At 32.5% G+C, this 25,460-nt stretch overlaps 4 protein-coding genes across 4 annotated transcripts; 3 read left to right on the forward strand and 1 right to left on the reverse strand.

The window, feature by feature from the left end:
• LOC109358336 lies at positions 764-8,436 on the forward strand. Its single transcript, XM_019602505.1, has 17 exons — positions 764-1,236; positions 1,992-2,345; positions 2,478-2,618; positions 3,002-3,134; positions 3,244-3,357; positions 3,455-3,528; positions 3,614-3,688; positions 4,252-4,344; positions 4,462-4,522; positions 4,994-5,326; positions 5,486-5,612; positions 5,718-5,817; positions 6,241-6,310; positions 6,399-6,551; positions 6,690-6,785; positions 7,156-7,475; positions 7,870-8,436. The coding sequence occupies exons 1-17, from the start codon at positions 1,165-1,167 to the stop codon at positions 8,125-8,127; spliced, it is 2,574 nt and encodes an 857-aa protein (XP_019458050.1). The 5' UTR covers positions 764-1,164; the 3' UTR covers positions 8,128-8,436.
• Positions 10,091-13,461, reverse strand: LOC109358337 (probable 1-acyl-sn-glycerol-3-phosphate acyltransferase 4). Its single transcript, XM_019602506.1, has 4 exons — positions 13,231-13,461; positions 11,367-11,966; positions 10,999-11,129; positions 10,091-10,694 (listed from the first exon to the last, which is right to left on the reverse strand). The coding sequence occupies exons 2-4, from the start codon at positions 11,936-11,938 to the stop codon at positions 10,243-10,245; spliced, it is 1,155 nt and encodes a 384-aa protein (XP_019458051.1). The 5' UTR covers positions 11,939-11,966; positions 13,231-13,461; the 3' UTR covers positions 10,091-10,242.
• Positions 18,323-20,301, forward strand: LOC109358340 (E3 ubiquitin-protein ligase RNF185-like). Its single transcript, XM_019602508.1, has 2 exons — positions 18,323-18,547; positions 19,436-20,301. The coding sequence occupies exon 2, from the start codon at positions 19,436-19,438 to the stop codon at positions 20,135-20,137; it is 702 nt and encodes a 233-aa protein (XP_019458053.1). The 5' UTR covers positions 18,323-18,547; the 3' UTR covers positions 20,138-20,301.
• LOC109358338 (probable galacturonosyltransferase-like 1) lies at positions 23,397-25,209 on the forward strand. Its single transcript, XM_019602507.1, has one exon. It carries the CDS (start codon positions 23,584-23,586, stop codon positions 24,688-24,690), a length of 1,107 nt encoding a protein of 368 aa, XP_019458052.1. The 5' UTR covers positions 23,397-23,583; the 3' UTR covers positions 24,691-25,209.

The following is a 25,460-nucleotide window of genomic DNA, read 5'->3' on the forward strand; positions in this document are numbered from 1 at the left end:
AATCAATGTATCTTTGTTATTTTTTGTTACAAAATGCATCAACAATTCTAAAGAAATATTGTTTAAATCGCTCCTATAATATAGTGTAATAAACCAAAAATAATAAAGAGATATTGACTCATATATTATTTGGATTTGTCTCCACAATATATCATGTTTTGTTATTCTTATGCAATGGTGATCAGTGTGTTAAAAGTATAAAAATTATGGGAGATTTGTATAAGTGTAAAAAAGTGGGATAATTTGTACAACTTCACTAAAATTCAGGGGGTGTCAATGTAATTTAGTCTTTCTTTTTTATGTTTTGACGCGACTTTAATAAATTATATATCATATGAAAAAATAATATAATTTCACTATAGTAATTATACTTAAATTCGCATTGAAAACTAGAAAAATAGATAAATAATGAGTAAAAAAGATTGTAATAAATAAACGTACTGAATGAAATTTATTTTATAAATATATTGAATTTATAAATGTGGACAAATGTGGCATAATTATTATCACACAAATTATAACTACTTAATCATATTTTGATAGCTGTATTAATTAATACCCCAACTGTTTCTACATTTTCTCATAAAGTTTGACTAGTGTGATCATTTTAAATCAATGTACTCATCTTTTTTCTTAACGACAATTTATTTGGAAACTTTTACAATGAGAATAATAAAAAGTCTTTTAATTCATTTACTTATTTTGTTCCCTCGAAAAAAACAAAAAATATTAAAAATATTTTATTGTCCAACCACTCCACCCAATCCATTTGATTATTTCTTCTTTCTTCTCTCTTCTCTCTTCTCTCTTCTTCACTCTGTCAGTTTCCCCGTTTTCATTTCCGAGAGTAGCAGCAGCTGAAAACTTAACACCGTCATCGCCGTTATTCGATTTTAAAACCTCTTCTCTCTCTCTCTCTTTCTCATTCATTTATTCCAAACTCTCTTTTTACATAAACCTTCAGCATTGTTCAAACCTTTCAAATCAAAGCCACTGTTACCGTTAGAGCCAAAACGGCATCGTTTTAGTCACTTCTCTTTTCCGTACAAAGTTTTTTCTCCATAATGCATCCGAGTCGGTTATTCATCTTTGCTGTGAAGCCGATGGGTAAAACGTCGTCGTTTTGATGGAAACAGTGTCGTTTGCGTTTGTGTTCACCGTCTCATGGAGTTAATGGTGCGATTTACGCTTTCCGGATTTCGTTTTAAGCTTCGATTCGCCGTCTTTGTTTTCGAGGTTAACTCTGCTAATTCATCACATTTATTTTTATTTTAATTATTTTTTTTCAGATTTATTTTAGTTCAGTGTTGTTCTAGTGTTTAGGGTTTAGGTATGGTAAGGCTCTGTTTTTCAGGTAAAGGATGTGAAGTTTAGTTAAGAATTAGGAAATAAGGACATAAATTATTGAAAACTTGAAGTGTTAATATCTGTATTTGGCTGAAGATTGATGAGCTAAAATAAGTAAAATTAAAATGAAGTAAAATAATTAGGTTATAGGGTTCAACACTTCAACCTTCAAAGTTTCCTTTTTGATATCTTCCCAGCTATTGTTTTAGCATTGATGTTTTTGGGTCCATTTATTTAGGCCTAAAAGATACAGTAATTTTGGCAAAACTGATTTTTCGAGAAGCTGAAAATTAGTATTTGGCTTTTTGGTGAAAAGTGTATAAAATCATGTTCGGTAGATTTTGTGCGCTCATTTTGGGCAAACACACGTTTCCCTTGCCCAAAACATGGAAACTAACATGAATAGCTTCAGTTGTTTTTGTAAATGCTAAACCAAACAAAAATTGTAAATATCAGAAGTAACTTTTTATGATTAAAATAACTACTTGTGAAAAAGCTTCTACAAACAGGCCCCTTGGTCCAGTCGTTGGTGGAAAGCAAAGTTTGGTAATTTTGGTTCCATGGTGTTTATTTAATGCAGTGCATATAGGAATATTTGCTCAAGCTGGATATACCCATTCTTAAATTTCTAGTTCCATCTCCAGGTTGTGTTTATATTGGCATTGTTAGAAGCCTACAATGCAAAACCCCAAGAACACCATCTCCAATGGGGAGGCTTGGAAGGAAGGATTGAGAACGTTGCCTCACACTCTTGCATACATGACCAGATACTTGAACAGAGGAAGCGACCTGGTCACAAGGTGTATTCAGTTACCCCACAGGTTTATGAACCTGGTCGTTCGAAACCCCTTCGGCATAAAGGCAGGGCATTACTTGGCATGAAAACGTCATTGGAGCCTCAAAAGGATGCAAAACAACCTATTAGGATATTTCTAAATTATGATGCTGTTGGTCACTCCCCTGACAGGGATTGCCGAAAAGTTGGTGATATTGTCAAAGTAAGTGGTACTGCTTTAAGATGAATGAAAAAAAGTGTTTAGAGTGTACATATGTAGCCATAACATTGCTATTTTCTTTGTCATGTATTCATTAGATTATTAAAGTTAATCTTTAAAAAAAATTATGAACAGCTTGGGGAGCCTTCTGTAACTGCTCTTCATGGTTGTCCATCTTGTAATTCTCATGCTGATCCTCCAATCCTGGGTGATTGTTGGTATAACTGCACTTTGGATGATATCTCAAGAGAGGACAAAAAGCATCGCCTTCGTAAGGTTAATTTTTTTATATCCCAGTTTTAATTTTGTTTTGTTTCACTAGGCAGATAATTAAAAAGGGTGCCCTGGTGCTATAATGTTCCTACTATGATTGGAGTCCAAGGAAGGGCTGCATTCACTATGTGGGTCCTCAGTAGGTAGCTCCACCTAGCACGTGAAAGAGGCTGGTTCTGTGACTCAAACTTGCGACTTTGGAGTCACCTGGCGACAAATCCAACCTTTCTACTACGGCTCCCCTTTCCCTTGCTCATAGTCTACATTTTTTTATTTCTCTTGGGCCTGGTGTTGTCAGAACTATAAATCAATAATACTAGTTAAGTTATTACTTTTTTAATAAAGATGGGATATAGATATTTATCATTAATAGAACTTCATTGCAGGCATTAGGTCAGACGGCTAATTGGTTTAGGAGAGCATTGGCTGTTGAGCCTGTCAATGGGAACTTGCGATTAAGTGGATATTCTGCATGTGGACAAGATGGAGGTGTGCAGCTTCCTCGTGAATATGTTGAGGGTAAGATTCATTTGTTGCATCCCTTCTGTGAAAAAATGTAGTCATAATTTTTTTTGTTGGATTTGTACTTACGGGTTTAAGACATAGCCTCTTTCTTCACCTTTTCCAGAAGGAGTGTCTGATGCTGACCTAGTCCTTTTGGTGACTACAAGACCTACAACTGGAAATACACTTGCTTGGGCAGTGGCATGTGAACGGGATCAATGGGGCCGTGCTATAGCTGGTAGATTATCCTATCAATTTGTTGGTTTAAATGACCATCTTTGTATTTATGTGGGATGCTTCAGAACTCAAAGTGCTTTGTGTCTGTATTTGTGCAGGTCATGTTAATGTTGCTCCTCGCCATTTGACAGCTGAGGCAGAGACTTTACTTTCAGCTACTTTGATACATGAGGTTAGTTTGGTTTTATCTATAAATGAGATGAGAAAGGAACCATGAATTACAATTTGTGACACTGTTCATATTTAACTCTTGTCAGGTTATGCATGTTCTTGGTTTTGATCCACATGCCTTTGCTCATTTTAGAGATGATAGAAAAAGACGTCGTAATCAGGTATACTTTGCCTTTTGCCCTTTAAGATTCCCTTTTCTTACAATGTAATAGTATATTCTTCATATATGACCAGTAGATTTTCAAGCATACTTTCCTCTGTGTTTGAGAATTTGCGCCTCACAAAGTGAGTTACTATATCTTGATTACTTTTCCCATCTGCTGACATATGAACTTCTTCTTATGGTTGTTGTTATTGTTCTCACCTCATTATCCAAATTTTATAGGGCACTTAGTTAGACATGAACTTTGAAATATATCAAGTTTGTGTACAAATTCTGTTTTTGTTCTAGTAAGCAAATTTTAATGGTTCTGGTGAATTGTGCTTTTATACAATATTTTTTTATGTGTTTAAAATAAGTTGAGGAGTTGTCATGGTGTTAGAAACATTTTCGCGGGCATTTCATTGAGCCGCACATATGTGATTTGTGTATTGTCTTCTTTATAACTATTTCTCTATTTTTTCTTTCTAACAAATGTTGAAAACTTTTGTCTTTCATCACTCTTTCATATCCGGCATTTTACCAACTCACATTTTCGAAGCTCATAATTACTCGTCTTTGCAGGTTACTGAACAAGTTATGGATGAAAAGATTGGGCGGATGGTAACACGTGTGGTTCTTCCACGTGTTGTCATGCATTCACGTTATCATTATGCGGTATTTGCCTGGGAACAGATTCTATCTATCATTATTACAATGTTATGCTTGTGTTAACTTTTCCTTCATCTGAACTCTGAAAATTCAACAAATGATTAATGAGTGATTTGTTCGCAGGCGTTTTCAGGAAATTTTTCAGGTTTAGAGCTGGAAGATGGTGGAGGACGTGGCACATCAGGTTTTTAATTTCACCAGTTTTTCTTTCTTAATATATATGTCTACTTCCTTTTCTTTCTTTATGCTTTGGAGTCTGGAGGTTACGAGTTCAATCCCGAAAACAACATTTTCGCATGTGGGATGCAGTAGGTGCCTTGACCTTGGGCCACCCTTTTTAATCGATGTACAACCCCCCTGTTCTCACCACTTTTCTTTAATAATAATAACAACTACTATAACGCCCAAAGGAGTTGGATCTTCCCACCAATGTATGTAGTTAGACTAATGAATCCTGACTGATGTGAGTTTAACAGTTTAAACTTTATATCACATGCAAGATGAAACGTTTAAGTACTTTCACCATTAAATCTTTGCCCAAAACCATTTTTTTTTAAAAAGTCAAAATGCTTCCTTGAGATACCATGTTTTTAAGCATCTGCTTCTACTACCCACCATCAAAATAATCAAGTGAAGTTTTGTAATTGGTTTACAGGGTCTCATTGGGAGAAAAGACTTCTGATGAATGAGATCATGACTGGTTCTGTGGATACAAGATCTGTAGTTTCAAAAATGACACTAGCTCTCTTAGAAGACAGCGGATGGTACAAAGCCAATTATAGCATGGCAGACAGTCTTGATTGGGGTCGCAACCAAGGTACCGAGTTTGTTACCTCCCCTTGCAATCTCTGGAAGGGGGCCTATCATTGCAACACAACACAATATTCAGGTTGTACGTATAACAGAGAGGCAGAGGGTTACTGCCCAATTTTAACTTACAGTGGAGACCTCCCTCGGTGGGCTCAGTATTTTCCACAAGCAAATAAAGGTACATAATTTCATGTTTTCATTTCTAATATTTAAGGCGATGCTGATCCATATACTATCTGTTGATGTCTTTCATTTATTGACGTTGCTTGGGCCATTCTTTTATGTTAGTGCCGGGCATTGTAAGTGGTTTTGGATTCTGAATTATTGGTCATTGCAGGTGGACAATCTTCATTAGCTGATTATTGCACTTATTTTGTTGCATACTCTGATGGATCTTGTACAGACACTAACGGTGCACGCCCACCTGATAGAATGCTAGGTGAAGTCCGAGGAGGGAACTCTAGGTCAGATTTCTGACTGCGGACTTATACCCTTATCTGATTTGCTCGTATTTTCTACTACAATGAAAGGAGGTGGAGTTACTAACTGTTTCTCCCTTCTTAATGCAGGTGTATGGCCTCATCATTAGTGCGAACTGGATTTTTACGAGGTTCTCTGGCCCAGGGTAATGGTTGTTATCAGCATAGGTGTGTCAACAATTCTCTGGAGGTATACTTTAGCATGTCGTAAATAAGTAATATGTATACATCCCATTAACCTCTGTCTGTGTATGTGTGTGTATCTGTGATGTGAAACAAGGATCCAAATTGAAATTTGATGAAACTACGAGATGATAAGTTTAATTAAATCTCCCCTCCATTTCCCCTCAACCCCGGGTGTTATTGTTGAAATATACCATAGAATAATTGAATTTGGCTTGTCTTTTCTTTTGTTCTTGATATGGTGATGATTTCATGTTTTTTTTGTTCCTTCCTGTTGGTTTATTTCTAAATTAGTGATTATTTCTACTGGTTAACAATCATGTCTGTGCCTGTGCCTTAATTAATGTTTGAACAGTATGTATTTGAATTGCATTCATCCATCGATTATTTTTCTGTTATCGTGAAAGTCATTGGATGAAGCTCTACACAGGTTGCTGTGGATGGTATCTGGAAAGCATGCCCTTGGGCTGGTGGATCCATTCAGTTCCCTGGCTTTAATGGTTAATATTACTGTTATGTTGTTTGCTTATTGATTAGTGTTAGATTCCCATTAAATTGACATCTTACTCCTCATTATACTTTTTTTAGGTGAATTAATCTGCCCTGCTTATTATGAGCTCTGCAACGCAGACCCAGTGGCCGTGTCTGGTCAATGTCCTAGTGGATGTAATTTTAATGGAGATTGTGTTGAGGGAAAGTGCTACTGTTTTCTTGGATTTCATGGTCATGATTGCAGTAGACGTGAGCTCTCATTTCACATGCTATATTTTAACCAATGTATTCATTGTGTTTCATCTGCTAAGCTACCTTCTGTTTCGCAGCAGCTTGTAGTTTTTACACTTTCATCTTATCCAAATTTGTTCTCTTCACTTATTCCAGGTTCTTGCCCCAGCAATTGCAATGGCAAGGGTAGGTGTCTCTCCAATGGAATTTGCGAATGTAAAGTTGGCTACACTGGTATTGACTGTTCTACTGGTAAGCTCCAAGTTTTTTACTAATGAGATATACACTGCAACACTATTTTGTCGCATAAGTAAAATCTAAATTTGTGTCCTGATTTTTTTCCCTCAAATTTTATTTGGCTTTTGGTGGTTGGAGGATCATTACTATCCAAAGCGTACATAAAAATGTCTTGCTTATGGGTTTCCTAAGAATAATTAATCTCCAATAAATGTAATAATGGAGGCTTCTACTTTATGCACTTTTTTCCTGACTTTTCAACTCAAAATTAAATATTAATTAAAAGATATTGGGTAGGACAACAGTATTTAGTTAAAGTTGAAAAACAATAAGGTTATTGACATGTCCCTGATACTAATGAATTTCTTTTTATATAAAAATGCAGCTGTTTGTGATGAGCAGTGCAGTCTTCATGGTGGGGTTTGTGATAACGGAGTTTGTGAATTCCGCTGTTCTGACTATGCAGGATACACTTGCCAGAACAGCTCCATGCTCCTCTCCAGTCTTTCAGTTTGTAAAAATGTGCTGGGAAATGATATTTCTGGATGGCATTGTGCACCCAGTGAACCTAGTATACTTCAGCAGCTAGAAGAAGTGGTGGTCATGCCCAACTACCACCGGTTATTCCCCGGTGGTGCTAGGAAAATATTTAATATATTTGGCAGCTCCTACTGTGATGAAGCAGCTAAACGGCTTGCCTGCTGGGTAAATCCTATCTTTTCATGCCAAAGTTACTCTTTTGGTTTTCCTTTTTAATATGATTTTGTTTTACTCGTAGTATGCTCAGCTTTAATTTTGTTGATGTATTTTTTTTGTTTCTTCCTTCCTTTCATATTTTGTTCACTCATTATGCATTCATTGCAAATGCAACCTGCCATTTTGATAGAACCTTAGTATAAGCCAGATCGAGTTGGTTTGAAGATGATACAACGACATGGTTGTTCCATTGGCCTCAAAGATAATGCTGATTCTAACATTGTGCCTCTTTATGATATAATTTTTTTTCTGAATTGTAATGCTTTGGAGCCCTGTCTCTTCATATTTAACTATAGGTGGTAATGTTGCCTTTTTATCTTAGAGCTTGGGTTTTTTTTTTCAGATTTCAATCCAGAAGTGTGACAAGGATGGAGATAACAGGCTTCGAGTTTGTCATTCTGCGTGCCAGTCTTATAATATCGCATGTGGAGCTTCACTGGACTGCGGTGACCAAACCCTTTTCAGCAGTGAGGGGGAGGGTGAGGGTCAGTGCACTGGCTCCGGTGAGATTAAATTATCATGGTTTAATCGAATGCGAACTAGATTTTATTTGAAAAATACTTCCTTGAAAGGAATACCTGTAAGATATAGGCAGCTTTAGCTTCATTTTTATTTTTCACTATTTTCGCGGTTGGGATTGTAATCTTATAGGGTTATTATAGTTGGGAATTGGTGGATGCAACACCTTAGGATTTAGGGATTGCTTGCTCATTCAAAATTGTCTAGGAAAAATTGAATGAGTAGGTTACTTAATTGGCTTTCAAGAAGAGGTTATTGTAGAGAAAAATGGGAGGCAATGGAAAGGGGGTAGTAAATGAGAGGAAAGAAAAAGAAAAGGAAAAAAAGAAAGTCTATATGGTTATCAGAGCTTTGGCCGAAGGCCTTCAAAGGGTGAAAAAATTATGCTTCATTCCTTCTGTATATATTACTTGGTGTGTTATTTTTCTTTAGTTTGATGTCAATATGCAACTCTTATATTTTTCTAATCACCTTTTACATCATATTTTTCCTCATCTACTTCATTTCATGTTACATTACTAATCACATCTTCCTCTTCTCTACACCTACACTTTTGGGGTGAGTATCATTTTTTCTTTAATTTGTTTTTGCTTAAACAATGAAGGGTTTATTTTTTTCTTGGTACAATCAAGGTTTCGATTCGAGGTTACAGTATTGTGTCCCAATTTTTTTTAAAAAGACTAACATTACTTGCATTATTTTTTTCTTAAAATGTGGAATAGTTTGTTCATCAAATTTGATAAAGTGTATTTAGATTTAATTTATTTTGTGTGTAAAGCATATACAATCAGAATTGGTAATTATGAGCTTATTCACCTATTGAATGTTTATGAGTATGCCAATATCAATTTCATATGGCTTGAAAGGGGTAATTATGATATAGGAAGAACTTACAGCATTTGTAGTCTTATTTGGCTTGAATTTTTTACTATTTTCAAAGTTATTGTTAGATAAATTTCATATAGGATATACTAAATTGAGTTTACTCCACGAAGTAATGAGCTAAAGAGAGTAATAAAGAGCATAACACCAGTATTATATATTCACACACATTATTCCATGTAGTTGTATATTTCCGAACCACAATTATAAACATAAATTTGCTAATGAGTTGATAGGTTCCATAAGTTGCCTTTACAGTTAATAATTCTATATGGAAAACTTTTGATACATGTCCCCAAAATTTCAGTAGTTAGATAATACAAATGGATCATATTAATAAGATTAAGATAAGATATAATAAAATGAAATATAATAATAGATTCATTGTTAAACTTTTACTCCTCTCACTTTGGCATGAGAAAACCGATCACGATCTATTCTAGATGACGAAGTTGGGATGGTAAAAATATGAAACCAGGTAAAATGAAATAAAAGTATAAAGTAGATAATGGAATTTGATCCAATGTCCAGGATTTCTTCCTAGGAGGGGAATCTGAGGTGTTGTCGGACAAAAAAAATGGAAGAGATGCAAAGAAGGTTTACACTTGGCACAAAGTTATTGGCTCTATACTTATAACTAAGTGGTATGACACATTTTTCTATAACTAAATAAACCTGTTACATTTAAATCGAATCCGACAGTCACTAACACTGCCAATTCCCAAGTGTCCCATACGCATTAAAGTTGAGAATTATTTTTGTTCTCTAGAGTTAGATATGTATGTGTTTTTCTCGAACTACATAAAATCTGTACTTATATACTTCCTCCCCCCTGTATAAATTTGGTAGTCAACTAACCCCTTAGACAAAAAGAATTTGGGAAATCATAATTGATCAATATTACATTGCATCTTCCTATTTTTAATTTAAAACACTTCTATCCTAGAACAAAAAAATCTTTAGTTTTATTTAATTATTTATATATAAATCTTTCTGAAAAACATAATATTGTCTGCTGCCTCTAAAGTAAAAGAAATGTTGACAGCTCTTGGCATATTAAATTAGAACTACATTGTATTCATTCACTTGGAACCATATGTTATGTCGCCAGGCATTTATAAAACATGGTTTTGGGAAATAACTATATCAAATAGTACTATAGTAGTACTGAATTTCCATCAAAATAACACTTATAAAATTGCTGTCTGAACAGAACTATGAAGGTAATCAAAACAACAACAGCTACTGATTTACACTTCAATTCAATATGGAGTTCAAGACCAAAACTCTACATTGACATTTGAAATTCAGAACTCTATTCTATCTTGTTCTTTATGCTGCTATACAGAGCTTTAACATAATATGTTAAAGGCATCAATTGGAAATTGTAGCGCGTTGCAATAGCAAGATATGCACAAGATAGGCCTACATACAACTTGAACCAGATGAGAGAAAAAAGGGTTAAATAAACAAACACGGCGGTGAAAGAAACTACCATAGTAAAGGTAAACAAGCACTTCAATGTTGAAAGTTCCTTCTCTTCTACTTGGTTAGGGAAATGGCCTTGAACATTGAAACCAGAAAGCAATTGGTCCTTCATCTGGAATGTATCAACTAGCCAAGAGGAAACTTGAGTTTCCGAAACTGGAATCTCCTCCATAGGAATACGCTGAACATGCAGGTGCACTTCTGAAGGATCAACACCAAAGACAATGTCCATAAAGGAAGGACATTGATGATTCTTGTACCCAATAGTCACATCATAAACTGCATGTAATTGAGGGATGAAGCTCAACAAACTATAAAAGTTGAATCAATTTTGAGACGAGAAGCGATACACAGGGACAGTTCGAATATTGTTTAACTATCATGTTAAAAGATTATATAAGATATAGTACATAAGCAAGGACAAAGAACAGTAAGGAAAAAAAGTACTGAATTTTATTTTTCAAAAGCAGAGTTAGCTACATCTGATAATACAGGATACATAACTTTCAAAGATTGCCACCAGAGTCATTATGAATTGACCGAGTATCATAGAAAATTCAGTAACAGAGATTATAAGAGAAACCTGCATCAATTGAGCCTCGTAGAGCTAACAAACAAGCATTAAAGCCCTTTGTTTTTGGAAGTAACACATTGGTCAGCATAGGGAGCCCAACTTTAGCAGCAAATTTTTTACTAGCTTCACTCTTCTCTTCACTACATAAGAAGCAAATAGTATCTCAGAAGTGCTATTCAATGGAATTATAATATTGCCTATTTCTATGGTATAACATGAAATAGCATGCTAGTCAAAACACAACTTGAATGTATACAACATAATGTAAGAGAAAAAGTTTGTAGAATTAAAATGAATTTAAGTTATTACCAAATGATGACACAAGCACTAAGAAGTTAAAAGGAAAAAACCAAAGCAATAAGGATAGTAAGTAGTACGTGTAATCGGTTCCTTCAGGAAAAAGAGCAAGCCACAATGGATCTTGAGGATCTTTAAATGTTGAAAGCTTATGGTACAATATTTGCTCATCCATCTCCCATTTCCTCTGCACTGGTATGAACTCTAGAATGTGAAATCCCCAACCAAAGACAGGTAGTTTCATCAAGCTCCTCTTAAGGATGTATTTTATGCATCCGATTCTTCCCTTTCGGAGTGCAAGATCCCACAAGAACATCCAATCAACCTCAGTTCTGTGATTAGCAATGACTAACACACGTTCATTCTTCGGAATACTATCTCCGGAAAAGACAATTTTAGTTTTGTTTATCTTTTCGAATAGAGAGGGCCACATTGATAGCCATATTCCAAAGAAGAATGACACTGCCTTCCTGCTAATACGTTTGCTTGCAAGCGGAAACACTACCACTGACAGTGGTGCTAAATAGACCAAACATATAAAAGCTGTAGAGAGGAACACCAGTAAACATATCACACCCCTTATGAACCTAAAAGTGTTCAAAGGGCGGTGCTTTAGTCTACTATCGTAATTCGAAGCCCTGCGAGTAGCCATATTCTCCAAGAAACTGTCGAAAAACCTCCTGCAATAACATGTTTAAACATTACTTGATGATTCCCAAGATCATAGACAAAAGAGTAGCAAGTACAATAACAATAACTTAAATCCACATGCATTTCTACTGAGAAAAGCAATATTAGAACAACCAACTAGTTGTAAGTGCCTGGTTACACAAGTTGGGCAATCACACACTCACTGTAATAGTAGAAAGAAAAGAGAAAATCTGATTTAAAAATCCTAAAGCAGAAATGTGAATTTGGTTTTCCTTTCAGAAGAGACATTCTAAAGCAGCAGAAAACAGTAAGAACATTATATAAGTGCTGATTTCTATTAACTGTTGAAGGGTCAATTCCAAATTATTTGTAGACTTTGGTATCTAAGTAAGGCAAATTATTAAGAAGCAAAGATGAAATGCTAAATTGTAGATGTATTGAAGCAGATTAAAACTTCCAAGCAACGTAAAACGTAGCAATTGGTTAAATGGTTAATAAACTTCATGAAAAAAACACCTTAAAAATGTTATACCAGTATAAGTAGTAAATGGCAAAAATACAGAACTAGTTTAGGTACAATTCCATTATTTGTACAACTACATTTTCCTTTTGAGATAAGACATTAAGAAACTGAATCACAAGTAACACATTTGAAATAACAGGGGACTCTTAAGAACATAAACATACATGCTTGATAATGAGTCATTGTCTTTCACAGTATGCATTTTAAAATGAAATAAAATGTTCCAAAACCATTTTCAATTTTGTATTACATGATATTTATCCCAATGTTCAACCAAAGAAGATATATTTTAAAAAACCCGTTTTATACCGCTAAACAAGTTATTGGTGAACATGTACGTTTCGAATCTAAATCTTGTTTATGAACCTTACGAGAGTGACTTATGATAAGTAGCATCTTAATAAATATATCATCCTTAAATACAAATATCCAATTGTCCAATTAATTTTGCATTAAAAAGTTAGCACATTGGAAAAAGACAATACAGTGCATGATGCTTCCACTTAGTAAATAAGTCACTTAACCTTTTGGTCATTAAGCATGTCATTAAATTTCAAAGTCATTTGTTTATTAATAATAAAAAAAGCAAAATAATTAATGAAAAACGAAATTAAAAGCATATATAAAAGAGCCGTCACCTCAACCATGGGAAGGAATGACAAGTTGATAAATATGTATACATAGCAGCGAGTTAAATAGAGTTGAATTGAAAGAGTAAGAAATATTAGAAGAGCGTGAAAAAGTATATAAATAATGAACTCAGAACTCACCTTACTCTCTCAAACGGAATTGGGATATTTTTGGTGTTGTTGTTGAAGATATATGTATATATATTACGTTGTTGTTGAATGAAACAGTAGAGAGGGAATTGGGAATCTGAAATTGGGGTAAGAATTAGAAGCGGAGAAGCTCAGGGAAATGCGGCAATGCCATTGGTCAATGAAAGTCGATGGAAATGGAAGGGTGTATATAACTGTATATATATAGTGGAAGTTTGGTACGAGGGAAGATACTATTCCCGATGTAGTTTGGGCCCACTTCGGGATCCAAATCATGTGTTTGTTACAGGTTGTTCCGTTGTTGTATTATCTCCTATATCTTAATTTTATTTTTATTATTGTTTTTTTGCACTTTTTTATCTTTTTACTATGTTTCAAATTTTGTGATGTTTTTTATTCAAAGGTAAATCATTTGTTAAGGGCAAGTTAGCACTAGAAAATTAAATTTATAGCTTATAAATAAATTTAACACATTATTCCAATATACAAAATATTTTATGTTTTCTTAAACAATAACCTAAAATATTTATTAAAATTAACCATTGTTTATTGAGATGAAATAAAGTGCAACAATTCCCGATACTTAAAAGGTAAGTACGTGTTTAATTTCGTGATTGGAAATAACTTTGGGGCCTATGTGTGTGCTTCATGTGAAGTTGTAGTGATTACTTTCTGTGTTCGTAACTCATGTTCAACAAACTATAACGCGTCCTAAACACGCACTAAGTGCTTACCCTATAGTTCATAAATCGTGTTATCTTTACTTTAGATGAGTAACGTTTATTTCCATGGTATGAGTGTCGTGGTAGGCAAATCATTCGAGGAAAGTCCTTCAATACTTTAACAGTCGACAAACATACAAGGGGCGATACAATTTCTAGTAAAAGTCATGTCGACTTAGGATGGATTATGTTGAAATATTGGTTGTTTTACTGTCCCCCTTTCCATTAATGGTTTTTTAAAAATATATAGATTTAAAGTTTAAATTTTTACATTTCACTCTTCAAAGCACTTCAATCCATTCTATTTGGATTAAAATTTTAAGTTTTACATATAATAAAATAATTACCTTTAATATTATTATATTAAGTAAATTAATAATGAAAAATAAATTTTAGTTAACTAATTTTATTATTTTTCTTAAATTATAATTTGTTTTTATTAGATAAGTATTTTATCTTGAGTTGGATAAGACTATTAGATATCAAAATTTCTCCATTCAATATTTATGAAGACTATAAATACTCTAAACTTGAACTTAAAGCTATTGATCCAAATGCATTAACTTTTGTTAATTGAACCATAATACATGCAATTTGCATGTATAAATGTCCCTCATTAAGTTCTAAAAACAGGAAGAAAATATATTTTAGTTTTACAAAATTTTCTTTTCTATTATTAGACCACCTATTAGTACTAGTGGTGAGATTATAAAGACGTGGATTTGGTTTCTTATTTTATGCAGCATCATTATTTTTATAACTATAAAAAGAACTAGGTTCTCACAATGGTCAAATTGATTTGTAAATAAGTTGACACTTGTAATCTTATAAATTAAATTGAGCAATATTGATTTGATATTTGATGGGTCATCAACTTGTAATTTAGGAAGATGTAAAATATAATTATAATATATCCTAAATAACTGACCAATTGGACAGTCTGACCGATTTGGCCATCTAGTGGACTTGAAAATGACTATAGTTTGTAGTCTTAATTGAGTGAAGGGTTGGACCATTTTGAACCGGAGAAATTCAGGTCAGACCATGTTAACCCTAGTTGAACCACAGTAAATTGGAAAATGATTCGGACGGTTCACTTAAATTTTTTAAAAAATAGAACACTACTCTAATGTTTTGTTTTACCCCGGTCCAAAAAAGACGGAAAGATGTTATTTCAATATAATCATATATAATTATTAATTATATAAAATATTGTATTTATATATAACTATATATTTATAGATAAAATGATAAATTATATATAAAATCATTTGATCCGAACAGAAGATTTAACCGTTTAAACCTAATACGATAACTCTTCTGGTTTGATGTTCGACTCGGGTTTCACAACATTGATATTTACTATGTTTTTGTAGTAGAAATTTATTTTTTATGTCCAATTTGGAAAATAGGTCATTAAAGTTAAGTTTTAAACTTCTAAGTCGATGACGAATTAAAGAAACAATTAGCATCATGTCCTTTATATTAAAATAGTATACTCGCTATGAATCTTTATACCTTAACTTATTTTATTAAAAAGTTCATCACTGGCACAAAATAATATATTTTTAATTATTTTCTCTAAAGTTATCTACTCATATGTATCCATAAATACAATAGGAAAATCAAATCTAAGTAATTTTGAGTTGGTCTGAATTTATTAAAAAAATTGTTTTATTTTAATTAAATGGAATCAATACTAAAAAGATTATGTTAATTGTGAATCAACTTCTTACTTCAAGAACATAAAAGAATATAGGACACGGGTCATGATGATAACTTAAACAACATTAATTTATTAATAAAATATTTTAAAATAGTTAGTTTATTATTTTTGTTATTTATTAAAAATTCAAAGAATATATTATTATTAAAAATAAAACAAAAAACGAAATTATATTATATAATTATATATATAGAAGGAAATAAATAGAAACCTGCACTGCAATGTGTAACTATTTAAATGAATGACATGGAATATGGAAACCACACGTCAGAAGCACGGAAAATTATCTTAAAAATTATCCATTATTTTAAATATATTGTGTATTCATATTGTCTCATGAAAAATTAATTCTTCATACAACAAAATTTAGTAGTCAACTCAATTCTATATTTTCAGTTACTTATTTTCCTTTTCATTTTCTCTCGAGTCGGGCAAAATTAAATATTTATGGGAAATAACATTTATCAATGAAATTGACTATATATAAAACAGAAAACATAAAATAACTACCTATAAAGTATTTTATATTTCCATATTTTTATCTTTTATAATTATTAGTTTCATATTTATCTATACTAATATTAATAAACATAAAATATTACTCATGAAGTATTTTATAACTTCTAATTTCATGTTTATATAAATTTATAATAATCACCACCATAATATAAATTTTATATTCCAAATTTATTTTTTTGTAACATCTCTTAGTAATAACTAATATAAACTTTCATATATTGCTTCTATTGCTTTCATTTTTATATTAATATATTATTAATCTTCTATATACTCTCTTATTTATATTTTATTTTTTATTGATTTCATATATTGCATTTTTATATTTGAATTATTTTTTCTTAAATGGTATAACATAAAACTAATACATTATATATTAGAAAAAATACGTGAGAAAAATAGAGAAATAATCTCTTCGCGGTGTGATGATGCTTTTGATATACCTGCGGCCTATATATTCAATTTTAACCAATAAACCTTGTTTTTCCTATTACTTTTAAGGAAAATATTAGCATATGCATGAAGAAATTATTATTATTTTAAATAAACTTTGCATTAGAACGTGATGCATATAATATCATCAAATTTTAAATTGTGATTTTAATGCAAGTTTTCATTTCTTAATATCATAAGCAATATCTTATTTATGAAGTTAATATATTAGAAAATCAATACATTCTCAATATATTAAACACATTATACAAAATTATATTTTTAGGTACATTATAAATTTAATTTTTTCTTTATCTTAACAATGTCCGAAGACACTCATAATACACCGTTATTTATTTAGGTCAATTGGGTGAAATAAAAGAAAACAATCATAACGACTAAACAAGTGTGTTTGGAGCTGAGTTGCAATTTTCAAAGTGCGTTGCAAACACAAAAGCTCTTCACAACAGCTTCACATGAAAGGTGGGACTAGGCCCCAACATTTTCTCAAACACAAACTAGTTGTTCCACTAATTGTGTTCTCTTTGCTTCAAAAGTGGCGCTTATTTTTATGATTGGTGTTGTTGTTGGGGGAATCACTCGAGAAAACTCCATCAATTTATTTTCTCGATGAATAACTCCATCAACTTATACACACGGCATTAGTAACATGAAAATAAAACATTGGTTAAGAATTCAATAGTAGAAATATTATATACACCATATGTTCCAAAATATAAATGATCAACTATGAAACTAATGCATTGTATATACTCTCCCAAATACATCAAAAATATACTTGATTATTAATTTTTTAATTTAAATATATTTTTTAACCAATTATAATATATGATTTATTTTTGGATAAATAATAAGGATCCATATATTTAAATTGTTTCAATATTACTTAAACTCTTTACATGAAGCTGAAAGTAAATTACATCAATTAATTGATGGAACATCTATACTTCTATACTATATATAAAACCAAAACTACAAATAACTACTATGATATAATTTTTTACATTCCAAAATTACCCTTTTGTATCTCCTCCAATGATAATAATCATAAACTTCCAAATATTACTTTTATTCTTTTTCACAATACATCATTATTCTTCACACATTTTCTTATTTTTATCTTTTCTTCTTTAATTTTATATTTGATTAATCTTCTTACATCTTTGGTCTCTATTGAGTTTTTATGTAACATTTATTATATTAAATTATTTTTCTTTAAAAAACGTAACACAAAAATGATACGTATAAAAAAAATAAGAATGTGAATCGATAAATACAAAGTATCAATCAATATACTATTACTACTAGTTGATAAAAACAAATAATTACAAAAATAATAGCAAATACTCAATTTTGCCATTCAAATTTTTTGTGTGTTATAAAATATTGTCATAAAAATATAGAATATAAGTCAAAATTTATTTTATTAGCACCTTTTATGACTAGTAGCATGAATCATTTTGACTCATATTTACTCATTACTTTTGAATTTTATTTTTACAAAGAAAAAAAAGATGTATACATTAACAATGTAAAATATTTTTATTTTGTCATTGTATCATATAGCATTCTTATTTATGATCACCAACTCTTAAATATATATAAAAAAAAAGTGAATGATACAATGAATGGGTACAATGAAATATTTCACAAAAGTGGTTCCTCCAAAATTAAACGCCCACTTTATTTTTCCCGAAACATTGTGCTTGTGTTAATCCAAGAAGGATCACGCACTAAACATAGTAGTCACACATTTCTTGTTTCCCTTCATTTTGTCTTTGTCTGTGCAGTTTGCACTATTTATTTAATTTTCATTTTCATGTAAAAACCAAAAATAAAAATATACCCTCACACAATCTCGTTTGAGTTTCAACTTCAAGAGGATCTACCGGTTCGTATCTTCTTTTTCTCCCTCTTGCTTCTCTTTTCTTAATCTGTTCTTTTTGTCTTCTACGCCTGATTTCTTTGTTTCGTGGTTTTGGATTGTATTAAATTTTGTTTAATGGACTGAATTTGTAAACCCTGTTATTCTCTCTGCAGAAATTTGCATTTTTTATTATTAAAAGGTTGCTATTTAATTTAAGAATCGCTATGTAAATAATTACATTATGACGAAATCTGATACGGGGTTGTGGTATTTCAATTTGTCTGGGTTTTTTGTCCATTGTTTTATTATTAACTTATCACATTGGGTTTTGTTAGATTTTCACGAAATTGAGGTTGTTGTTTTTGTCCTAAGATTTTTTATTTTTTATACCCCGTCCAATTATATGTAGCTTCATGTTCTGTGTCTTCTCTCCAACGTGATTAATTTGTTATTTGCAAAATGACAAATTCCTTTAATCCCCTCACTGAGGAGGTTTGGGAGAAGACTTTCAACATTTACTGTGGGCTCAGGGTTTGAAATTGCAGTTGTGCTAATCATAATTATGCAATTGCGAGATAATGCAGCTGAATGTTGGTGCAATTGTAGCTGCAACATGGTTGCTAAGACTACAAAAACCAAATTATTGTGGCTGATGGCAACCGCAAATGAAAATCCCGTGTTTATTTAAAAATTAGATTGTTTGATAATATATGTTGCTTGTTTGAAACAATAGAACTCTGGTTCAGCAATATCACACATGCGCATGTATAAACATATATGTTTGGGTCAGATCACATGATACCTTAAATCTTTGAATGTTTTGTTCCATAATACATTTTTGTCTACTAGGATTGTCCTATGTAATTGATTAGATATTTCTTGTATGGACATCTAATGGTTGGAGTTCTACAGATGGCAAGTGGGTTTGGGGAATCAACAAGCAGGTCACCCCCAAGCCCTTCACACTCCAGCAACAATATTAACAGTGATGCCGGCAATTTCGAATGCAACATTTGCTTTGACTTAGCACAAGACCCTATAGTCACTTTATGTGGTCATCTCTTCTGCTGGCCTTGTCTTTACAGATGGCTTCACTTCCATTCAAAGTCACGAGAATGCCCAGTGTGCAAGGCCCTCGTCGAGGAGGAAAAGTTGGTTCCCTTATATGGGAGAGGAAAGACATCAACTGACCCGAGATCAAAATCTATTCCGGGTGTTAATATCCCGCATCGTCCTGCTGGTCAGAGGCCCGAAACAGCTCCTCCACCTGAGCCTAATGCTTTTCCTCAACCTGGCTTTGGATTCACAGGCGGGTTGGGAGGGTTTGCACCGATGGCAACTGCAAGATTTGGGAATTTCACATTGGCTGCAGCAATTGGTGGTTTTCTTCCATCCTTAATTAACTTTCCGTTGCAGGGGTTTCATGATAGTGCTATCACTGCCATGTATGGAGGAGCAACTGGTTTTCCATATGGGTTTTCGAATTCATTTCATGGTGTTGGCCATTTTCATAGATATCCTCCCCAAAGAGTACAAGGCCAGCAAGATTACTATCTGAAGAGGCTGCTAATGATTGTTATTTTTTTTGTCGTACTTGCTTTGATTTGGCAATAGGTTGGATAGCGTTCAGATTGCTAGCTGAACCAACTGCTGTTTTTCCTGTGTTTGTGTTACTAAGGAAATTGTTCATATTATACTAAGTCATTACTCTTGTGGTTCTCTTTGTGATTAGTTTATGAGACTTGGCTTGCTTAATATCCATGTTCATTTTTATTTTATTATGATTTTGACATGATAGCTAAAATTGCCATTCTACTTGTGGCAACACACGACTTTACGATCTTCAAGAGCTATCCCATGCTCGATCTCAACTCGTGCTCGACCTCCGTAGAATAGAGTGAATTCGTGTTGGAGCATAGATGTTAGTTTGATGGCTATTATACTAAGTATAAACCTGGAAAGTTATTGATTGTGGATTTTTTTTTATGTATTCTTTGTTATATACATAAGGTTTGCTAACTTGTGATCTGAAGTCGAGGGTTGACTTCCTGTAACTAGATTTTCACATGTGGAGTAAGGTTGTATATATATACTATTCTCACACTCTATTGGGTGGGAGTCTCCTATAAGGATTGACTTCCTGTAACTAGTTTTTCACATGTGGAGTAAGGTTGTATATATATACTATTCTCACACTCTACTAGGGAGTCTCCTATAAGGGTTTGTACTTTTTATGCTTTGTTTATAGAGTGAGGATCCACTTACTCCAAATTTACTTTCCATCATAGTCATCAATTCTAGGGAAATATGATGGCTTAGATTTACTTACCAATTCAAATAATTGGATTTTCTTAGAATTGATGACTAAGATGTAAAGTAAGTTTAAAATACTTACTCTTCGAGTAAGTGAATCCTCTCCCTTGTTTATAAGCATGTTGTTGTGCTAATAGTACATCAGAAATCATTTAAATGTGTATTTCATCAAGGTTATGCTTATAATTAGTTCACTTTTTAGATGCAGGTTTGAATGCATTGGTGATGACTATACACAGATGTGTTTACCCATTTTATTACTGGAATGGAATTTTACATTAATAATGTGTGTACTCTATATAGAAGTTTAGCAACCTTGGAAACAAGTGGGAATTTCTTTTGCTCCATATCAATATTTTCTTAACTTATTATTATGCTAGCCACCTGTCTTTTAGCACAGTTTATGTACTTCAAGAACTACTAGTTGATGGATCTCATGTCTTATTACTTGTATATATTAAGCGATTCTTAGTTGTTGGGGGATAATTTAAGGGTAAGAAGATTTTAATGATGTTTAGGGTTGATTCTCATTTTCATATTAATAATAAATAAACACTCAAGACCAGGTCCATATGTTTTCTATTGGCCATTATATGTGATATTGCTGAATGTGGTTGAATCTACAAGCAAAAGAAATAACTGTTGACATTGACAGCAGAGCAAGTAAGCATAATAAATAATAAATAATAGTATAATACAAGGTAAGATGATTGACTATATGACCTTCTAACCAGTGGGATTAATTTACTTTTAATTGTACATTCTTGAATATCAGATTGAAAAAATATATAGATATTTGTCTACCGTACGAATGTGTGCATGTATAATCTGCACTGTGATTTGTCACCAACCCGTTTTTGTAAGATATAATTATGAATGTAATAATCATTCAATAGAGAGTCCTTATATCATATGACATAAATCACATCTTACAACGTCGGATACATGGACCGAACAATTATTGAGATAGAACTATTTTAACTTCATTCAAGAGGTTTCAAGTTTGAAGCAATGAATATACAATTGCCATTAAAGCGTGGTACCAAGAGGTTTGACACCCTTATGTATTGTCTGGCTCAAATATTAATAAAGTTAGTGCCATGTCCAAACAAGAAAAGCCATTTCTCTTAATTTTAATTGATTCTTTCACTAGAAATGCTAATGGTCCTCAATGGAAGATTCAGTTGTTCATACATAGTTTTCGGATGAAAGCATGATAGTTCCACCATCACAAAAAAATAAATAAGAAAAAGAAAAATCAAATGCTATGACCATGAACCATGAACAACATTAATTGTGCCTTAAGAACAAAGGTAGCTAGCTGTGCAAGATAGAGAGCAAATATGTTTATGGTTTACCTTCAGGGATGCTCTTTACTGGTTCTGTGTCAATGTTACTTTAGCATAAAGTAATCTATGCCATTCTAAATTTACAATCCAAGTAGCTAGGAAGGCCAAGTGTTCTCTTAATTTGGAAGGACACTCCTAATCTATAATTTATTTGTGGGAGAATTTCATAAACAATGTTTACTACAAAATAATTCGTTACAAGAATGAACTAGCAGTAAATCGCAAAGATAATATTCAGAAGGTAAAAAGTGCATAGTCTTGAAAGTTCAATTCCAAGACTCTCTGCATGTACAAGTATAATGTCACAAGTTTAATCCCAAAATTTAAATGCATGTAAAAGTACCATAAGAAGATATTTTTATTTAGATACCTGATGATACTAATAGTTTGTGTTGATAGTTAAATAAATGATATATTTAAATTTTTAATAAATTTCAAATTTTGCCATAAGGATGATATATTTTACAATAGAAAATAAAATATGATATATTATTCTTCATTAATTAATAATCTAAAAACTTTAACATTATATAAAATATGATACATTACTTTTCTTTACAATAAATATGATATATTACTTTTCTTTAATAGTAAAAACTTTAACATTAATGAATATAAATATTTTTTTTGGTAATACCTATGATATTTTCTCACCCTTTTAGGTAAGGAATTTACTTTCAGAGTGTGTGACTGTTCCTCCCAATAAGTATTATTAGAGTCTTACATGATTAGACCAATACCACTTTTTTCATGAATATTAATATTTAAAAAAAACTTTATGAATACATACAATATTTTCTCAAAATAAAAAAAGTATGTACATTCCTTGAAACTGTTTGACTTTATCATGTTACTGATTCAGATACATTCCCTCTTTGAGGGCTACATAATATACTTCTGTAACACACATTTAAGTACCATAAATGTTTTTCTTTTTCCCATCCACAGTTTAATCCAGAATTAATTAAGAATGCATAGCCCATACAATGATTCAAAATACAAAGCAGAAGTATAAATGATAGAAATGAAGGAAGTTCAGAATCTTAGGAAGAAAGTGAGGGTCCCCATCCCATACCTCAAACTTTGAAAATGCTACAAAAACAAAACCATCATGATAAGTGACCATGACCAATGTGAACTCCACCAACTTTCCTTTCAACATAATATATATTCTTGACTTTGCCCTCTCCCCAACTCTGCAACCTGGCTAACCCATTCACACCTCTCTCTCTACATCTCTCTCTTTTTCTTTTTTTTTTCTTTTTCCTTTCTTTCTTTTTATATCTTTACAAACCCAAAAACGCGTTTTTGAAAACTCATACTACAATTATAAGCCATCGATCTTCCATTGCAATATTTCAATAAACACCCTTCTTTCTTCTACTACCAACACATGCTATGAACTCTATACCAAAATCAAAACCATTACTCTTCTTATTCTTTCTATTCCTCTGCCTTTTTTTACTTCCATGTTTATCATACACCAACAATAAAGCCTCAAACTCAAACACTACTAATTCCACAATTCCTCATCAATTCAAAGAAGCCCCTCAATTCTACAACTCACCAACCTGTCCCACAATCACCACCGACATAGATGAAAACCACAACAACGACAAATATATCTGCTCCGATGAAACCATCCATGTTGCAATGACCCTTGACATAACATACATTAGAGGCTCAATGGCTGCAATTTTATCTGTTCTTCAACACTCTTCATGCCCTGAAAACATCTTCTTTCACTTCATATGTTCCTCAAACACTTCCCTCTTAAGCAACACCATTTCCAAATCATTCCCATATCTCAAATTCCAAGTTTACAACTTCGATAATTCCATTGTCTCAGGCCTTATTTCCACTTCTATTCGTTCTGCACTAGATTGTCCACTAAACTATGCTCGAAGTTACTTAGCAAATCTTATTCCACTATGTGTTCAAAGAGTAGTGTACTTAGATTCAGATCTTATCTTAGTCGATGATATTGCAAAACTTGCAGCCACTGAATTAGGCCAAGATGAAAACACAGTTCTTGCAGCACCTCAATATTGCAACGCGAATTTCACATCATATTTCACACCAACTTTTTGGTCCAACCCTTCTTTGTCACTTACATTTGCAAACAGAGAAGCTTGTTACTTCAACACAGGGGTGATGGTGATTGATCTGGTGCGATGGCGTTCAGGGGATTACACTACAAAAATAGAGGAATGGATGGAGCTTCAGAAAAGGATGAGAATTTATGAGTTAGGGTCATTGCCACCATTTTTGCTTGTGTTTGCTGGTAACATTGTTTCGGTTGATCATAGGTGGAACCAACATGGTCTTGGAGGTGATAATTTTCGTGGTCTATGTAGGGATCTGCACCCTGGTCCTGTGAGTTTGTTGCATTGGAGTGGAAAAGGTAAACCATGGGTGAGGTTGGATGCTAATAGGCCTTGTCCTTTGGATGCACTTTGGGCACCTTATGATCTATTACAAACTCCATTTTCTTTTGATTCTTGAAGTTGAGATTGAAGAAGGTTTAATTGTGAATTTTTGGATTTAATCTGTATATGTAATAACTATACCTATATAGAAAGTAAGATAATAAATAATTCTCGTTCATATGAAGAGATAAGTTATCTCTTTCGGTCGCTAAAATCATCATGATTTTAATGATTGAATAAGATAACTTATCTTCTAGTACGAGGAAATATCATGGAATATTGAACATGGTGAAAGAGGGAGAGAAGGGTTGATCTTCTAACCCATGTGGCATAAAAAATAAATCAAATGTAATTAAATTTCACTCTTTTAAACTAAGGAATGGAGAGAATTGAGAAGGTGACGACAGGGATTCATGAATTTTGCAATTTCAGAGAATTGTACTGTTACTATGTAACGAATTAAATAACCATGTATATAGCAACAGAGCTGCATGTTTTTTCCTACTTTGATCAAGTATTTCATAGATATAGTGGTAGTCTAATCTTCACACTTTGACACCTAACTAATATTAACCAAGTTTCATTGTTCTTCTAATTGATGTGTCTATTGATTTTTAGGCTATAAGCTAGTCTATTACTTTAATATTTATGTAGTTGAGCTCAAGCAAGACCAGTGCATTTGTATGTTATCAAGTTCCACTTTCAATAGAAAAAGGTATTAGAGTCCAATCTTAGAGCAAATTCCTTATGATACATTAGATCCAGGTCGGTAGAGTGAATAGATCTGAAATTATAAGGCTGAAAAGTAAAGGTTTCAAAGATTTTAGTACAGCTGGTTATATCACT

The sequence above is a fragment of the Lupinus angustifolius genome, chromosome LG10 (genome assembly GCF_001865875.1).
Source record: "Lupinus angustifolius cultivar Tanjil chromosome LG10, LupAngTanjil_v1.0, whole genome shotgun sequence".
NCBI lineage: Eukaryota > Viridiplantae > Streptophyta > Magnoliopsida > Fabales > Fabaceae > Lupinus > Lupinus angustifolius.

Coding starts and splice junctions, on each gene's coding strand:
- LOC109358336 (XM_019602505.1), top strand. CDS start 1,165: ATGGAGTTAATGGTGCGATTTACGCTTTCCGGATTTCGTTTTAAGCTT. Junction 1,237..1,991: donor TCGCCGTCTTTGTTTTCGAG/GTTAACTCTGCT, acceptor TTCCATCTCCAG/GTTGTGTTTATATTGGCATT. Junction 6,552..6,689: donor TGGTCATGATTGCAGTAGAC/GTGAGCTCTCAT, acceptor CACTTATTCCAG/GTTCTTGCCCCAGCAATTGC.
- LOC109358337 (XM_019602506.1), bottom strand. CDS start 11,938: ATGGCTACTCGCAGGGCTTCGAATTACGATAGTAGACTAAAGCACCGC. Junction 11,130..11,366: donor CCTGAAGGAACCGATTACAC/GTACTACTTACT, acceptor CTTCTTATGTAG/TGAAGAGAAGAGTGAAGCTA. Junction 10,695..10,998: donor ACGAGGCTCAATTGATGCAG/GTTTCTCTTATA, acceptor AATTACATGCAG/TTTATGATGTGACTATTGGG.
- LOC109358340 (XM_019602508.1), top strand. CDS start 19,436: ATGGCAAGTGGGTTTGGGGAATCAACAAGCAGGTCACCCCCAAGCCCT.
- LOC109358338 (XM_019602507.1), top strand. CDS start 23,584: ATGAACTCTATACCAAAATCAAAACCATTACTCTTCTTATTCTTTCTA.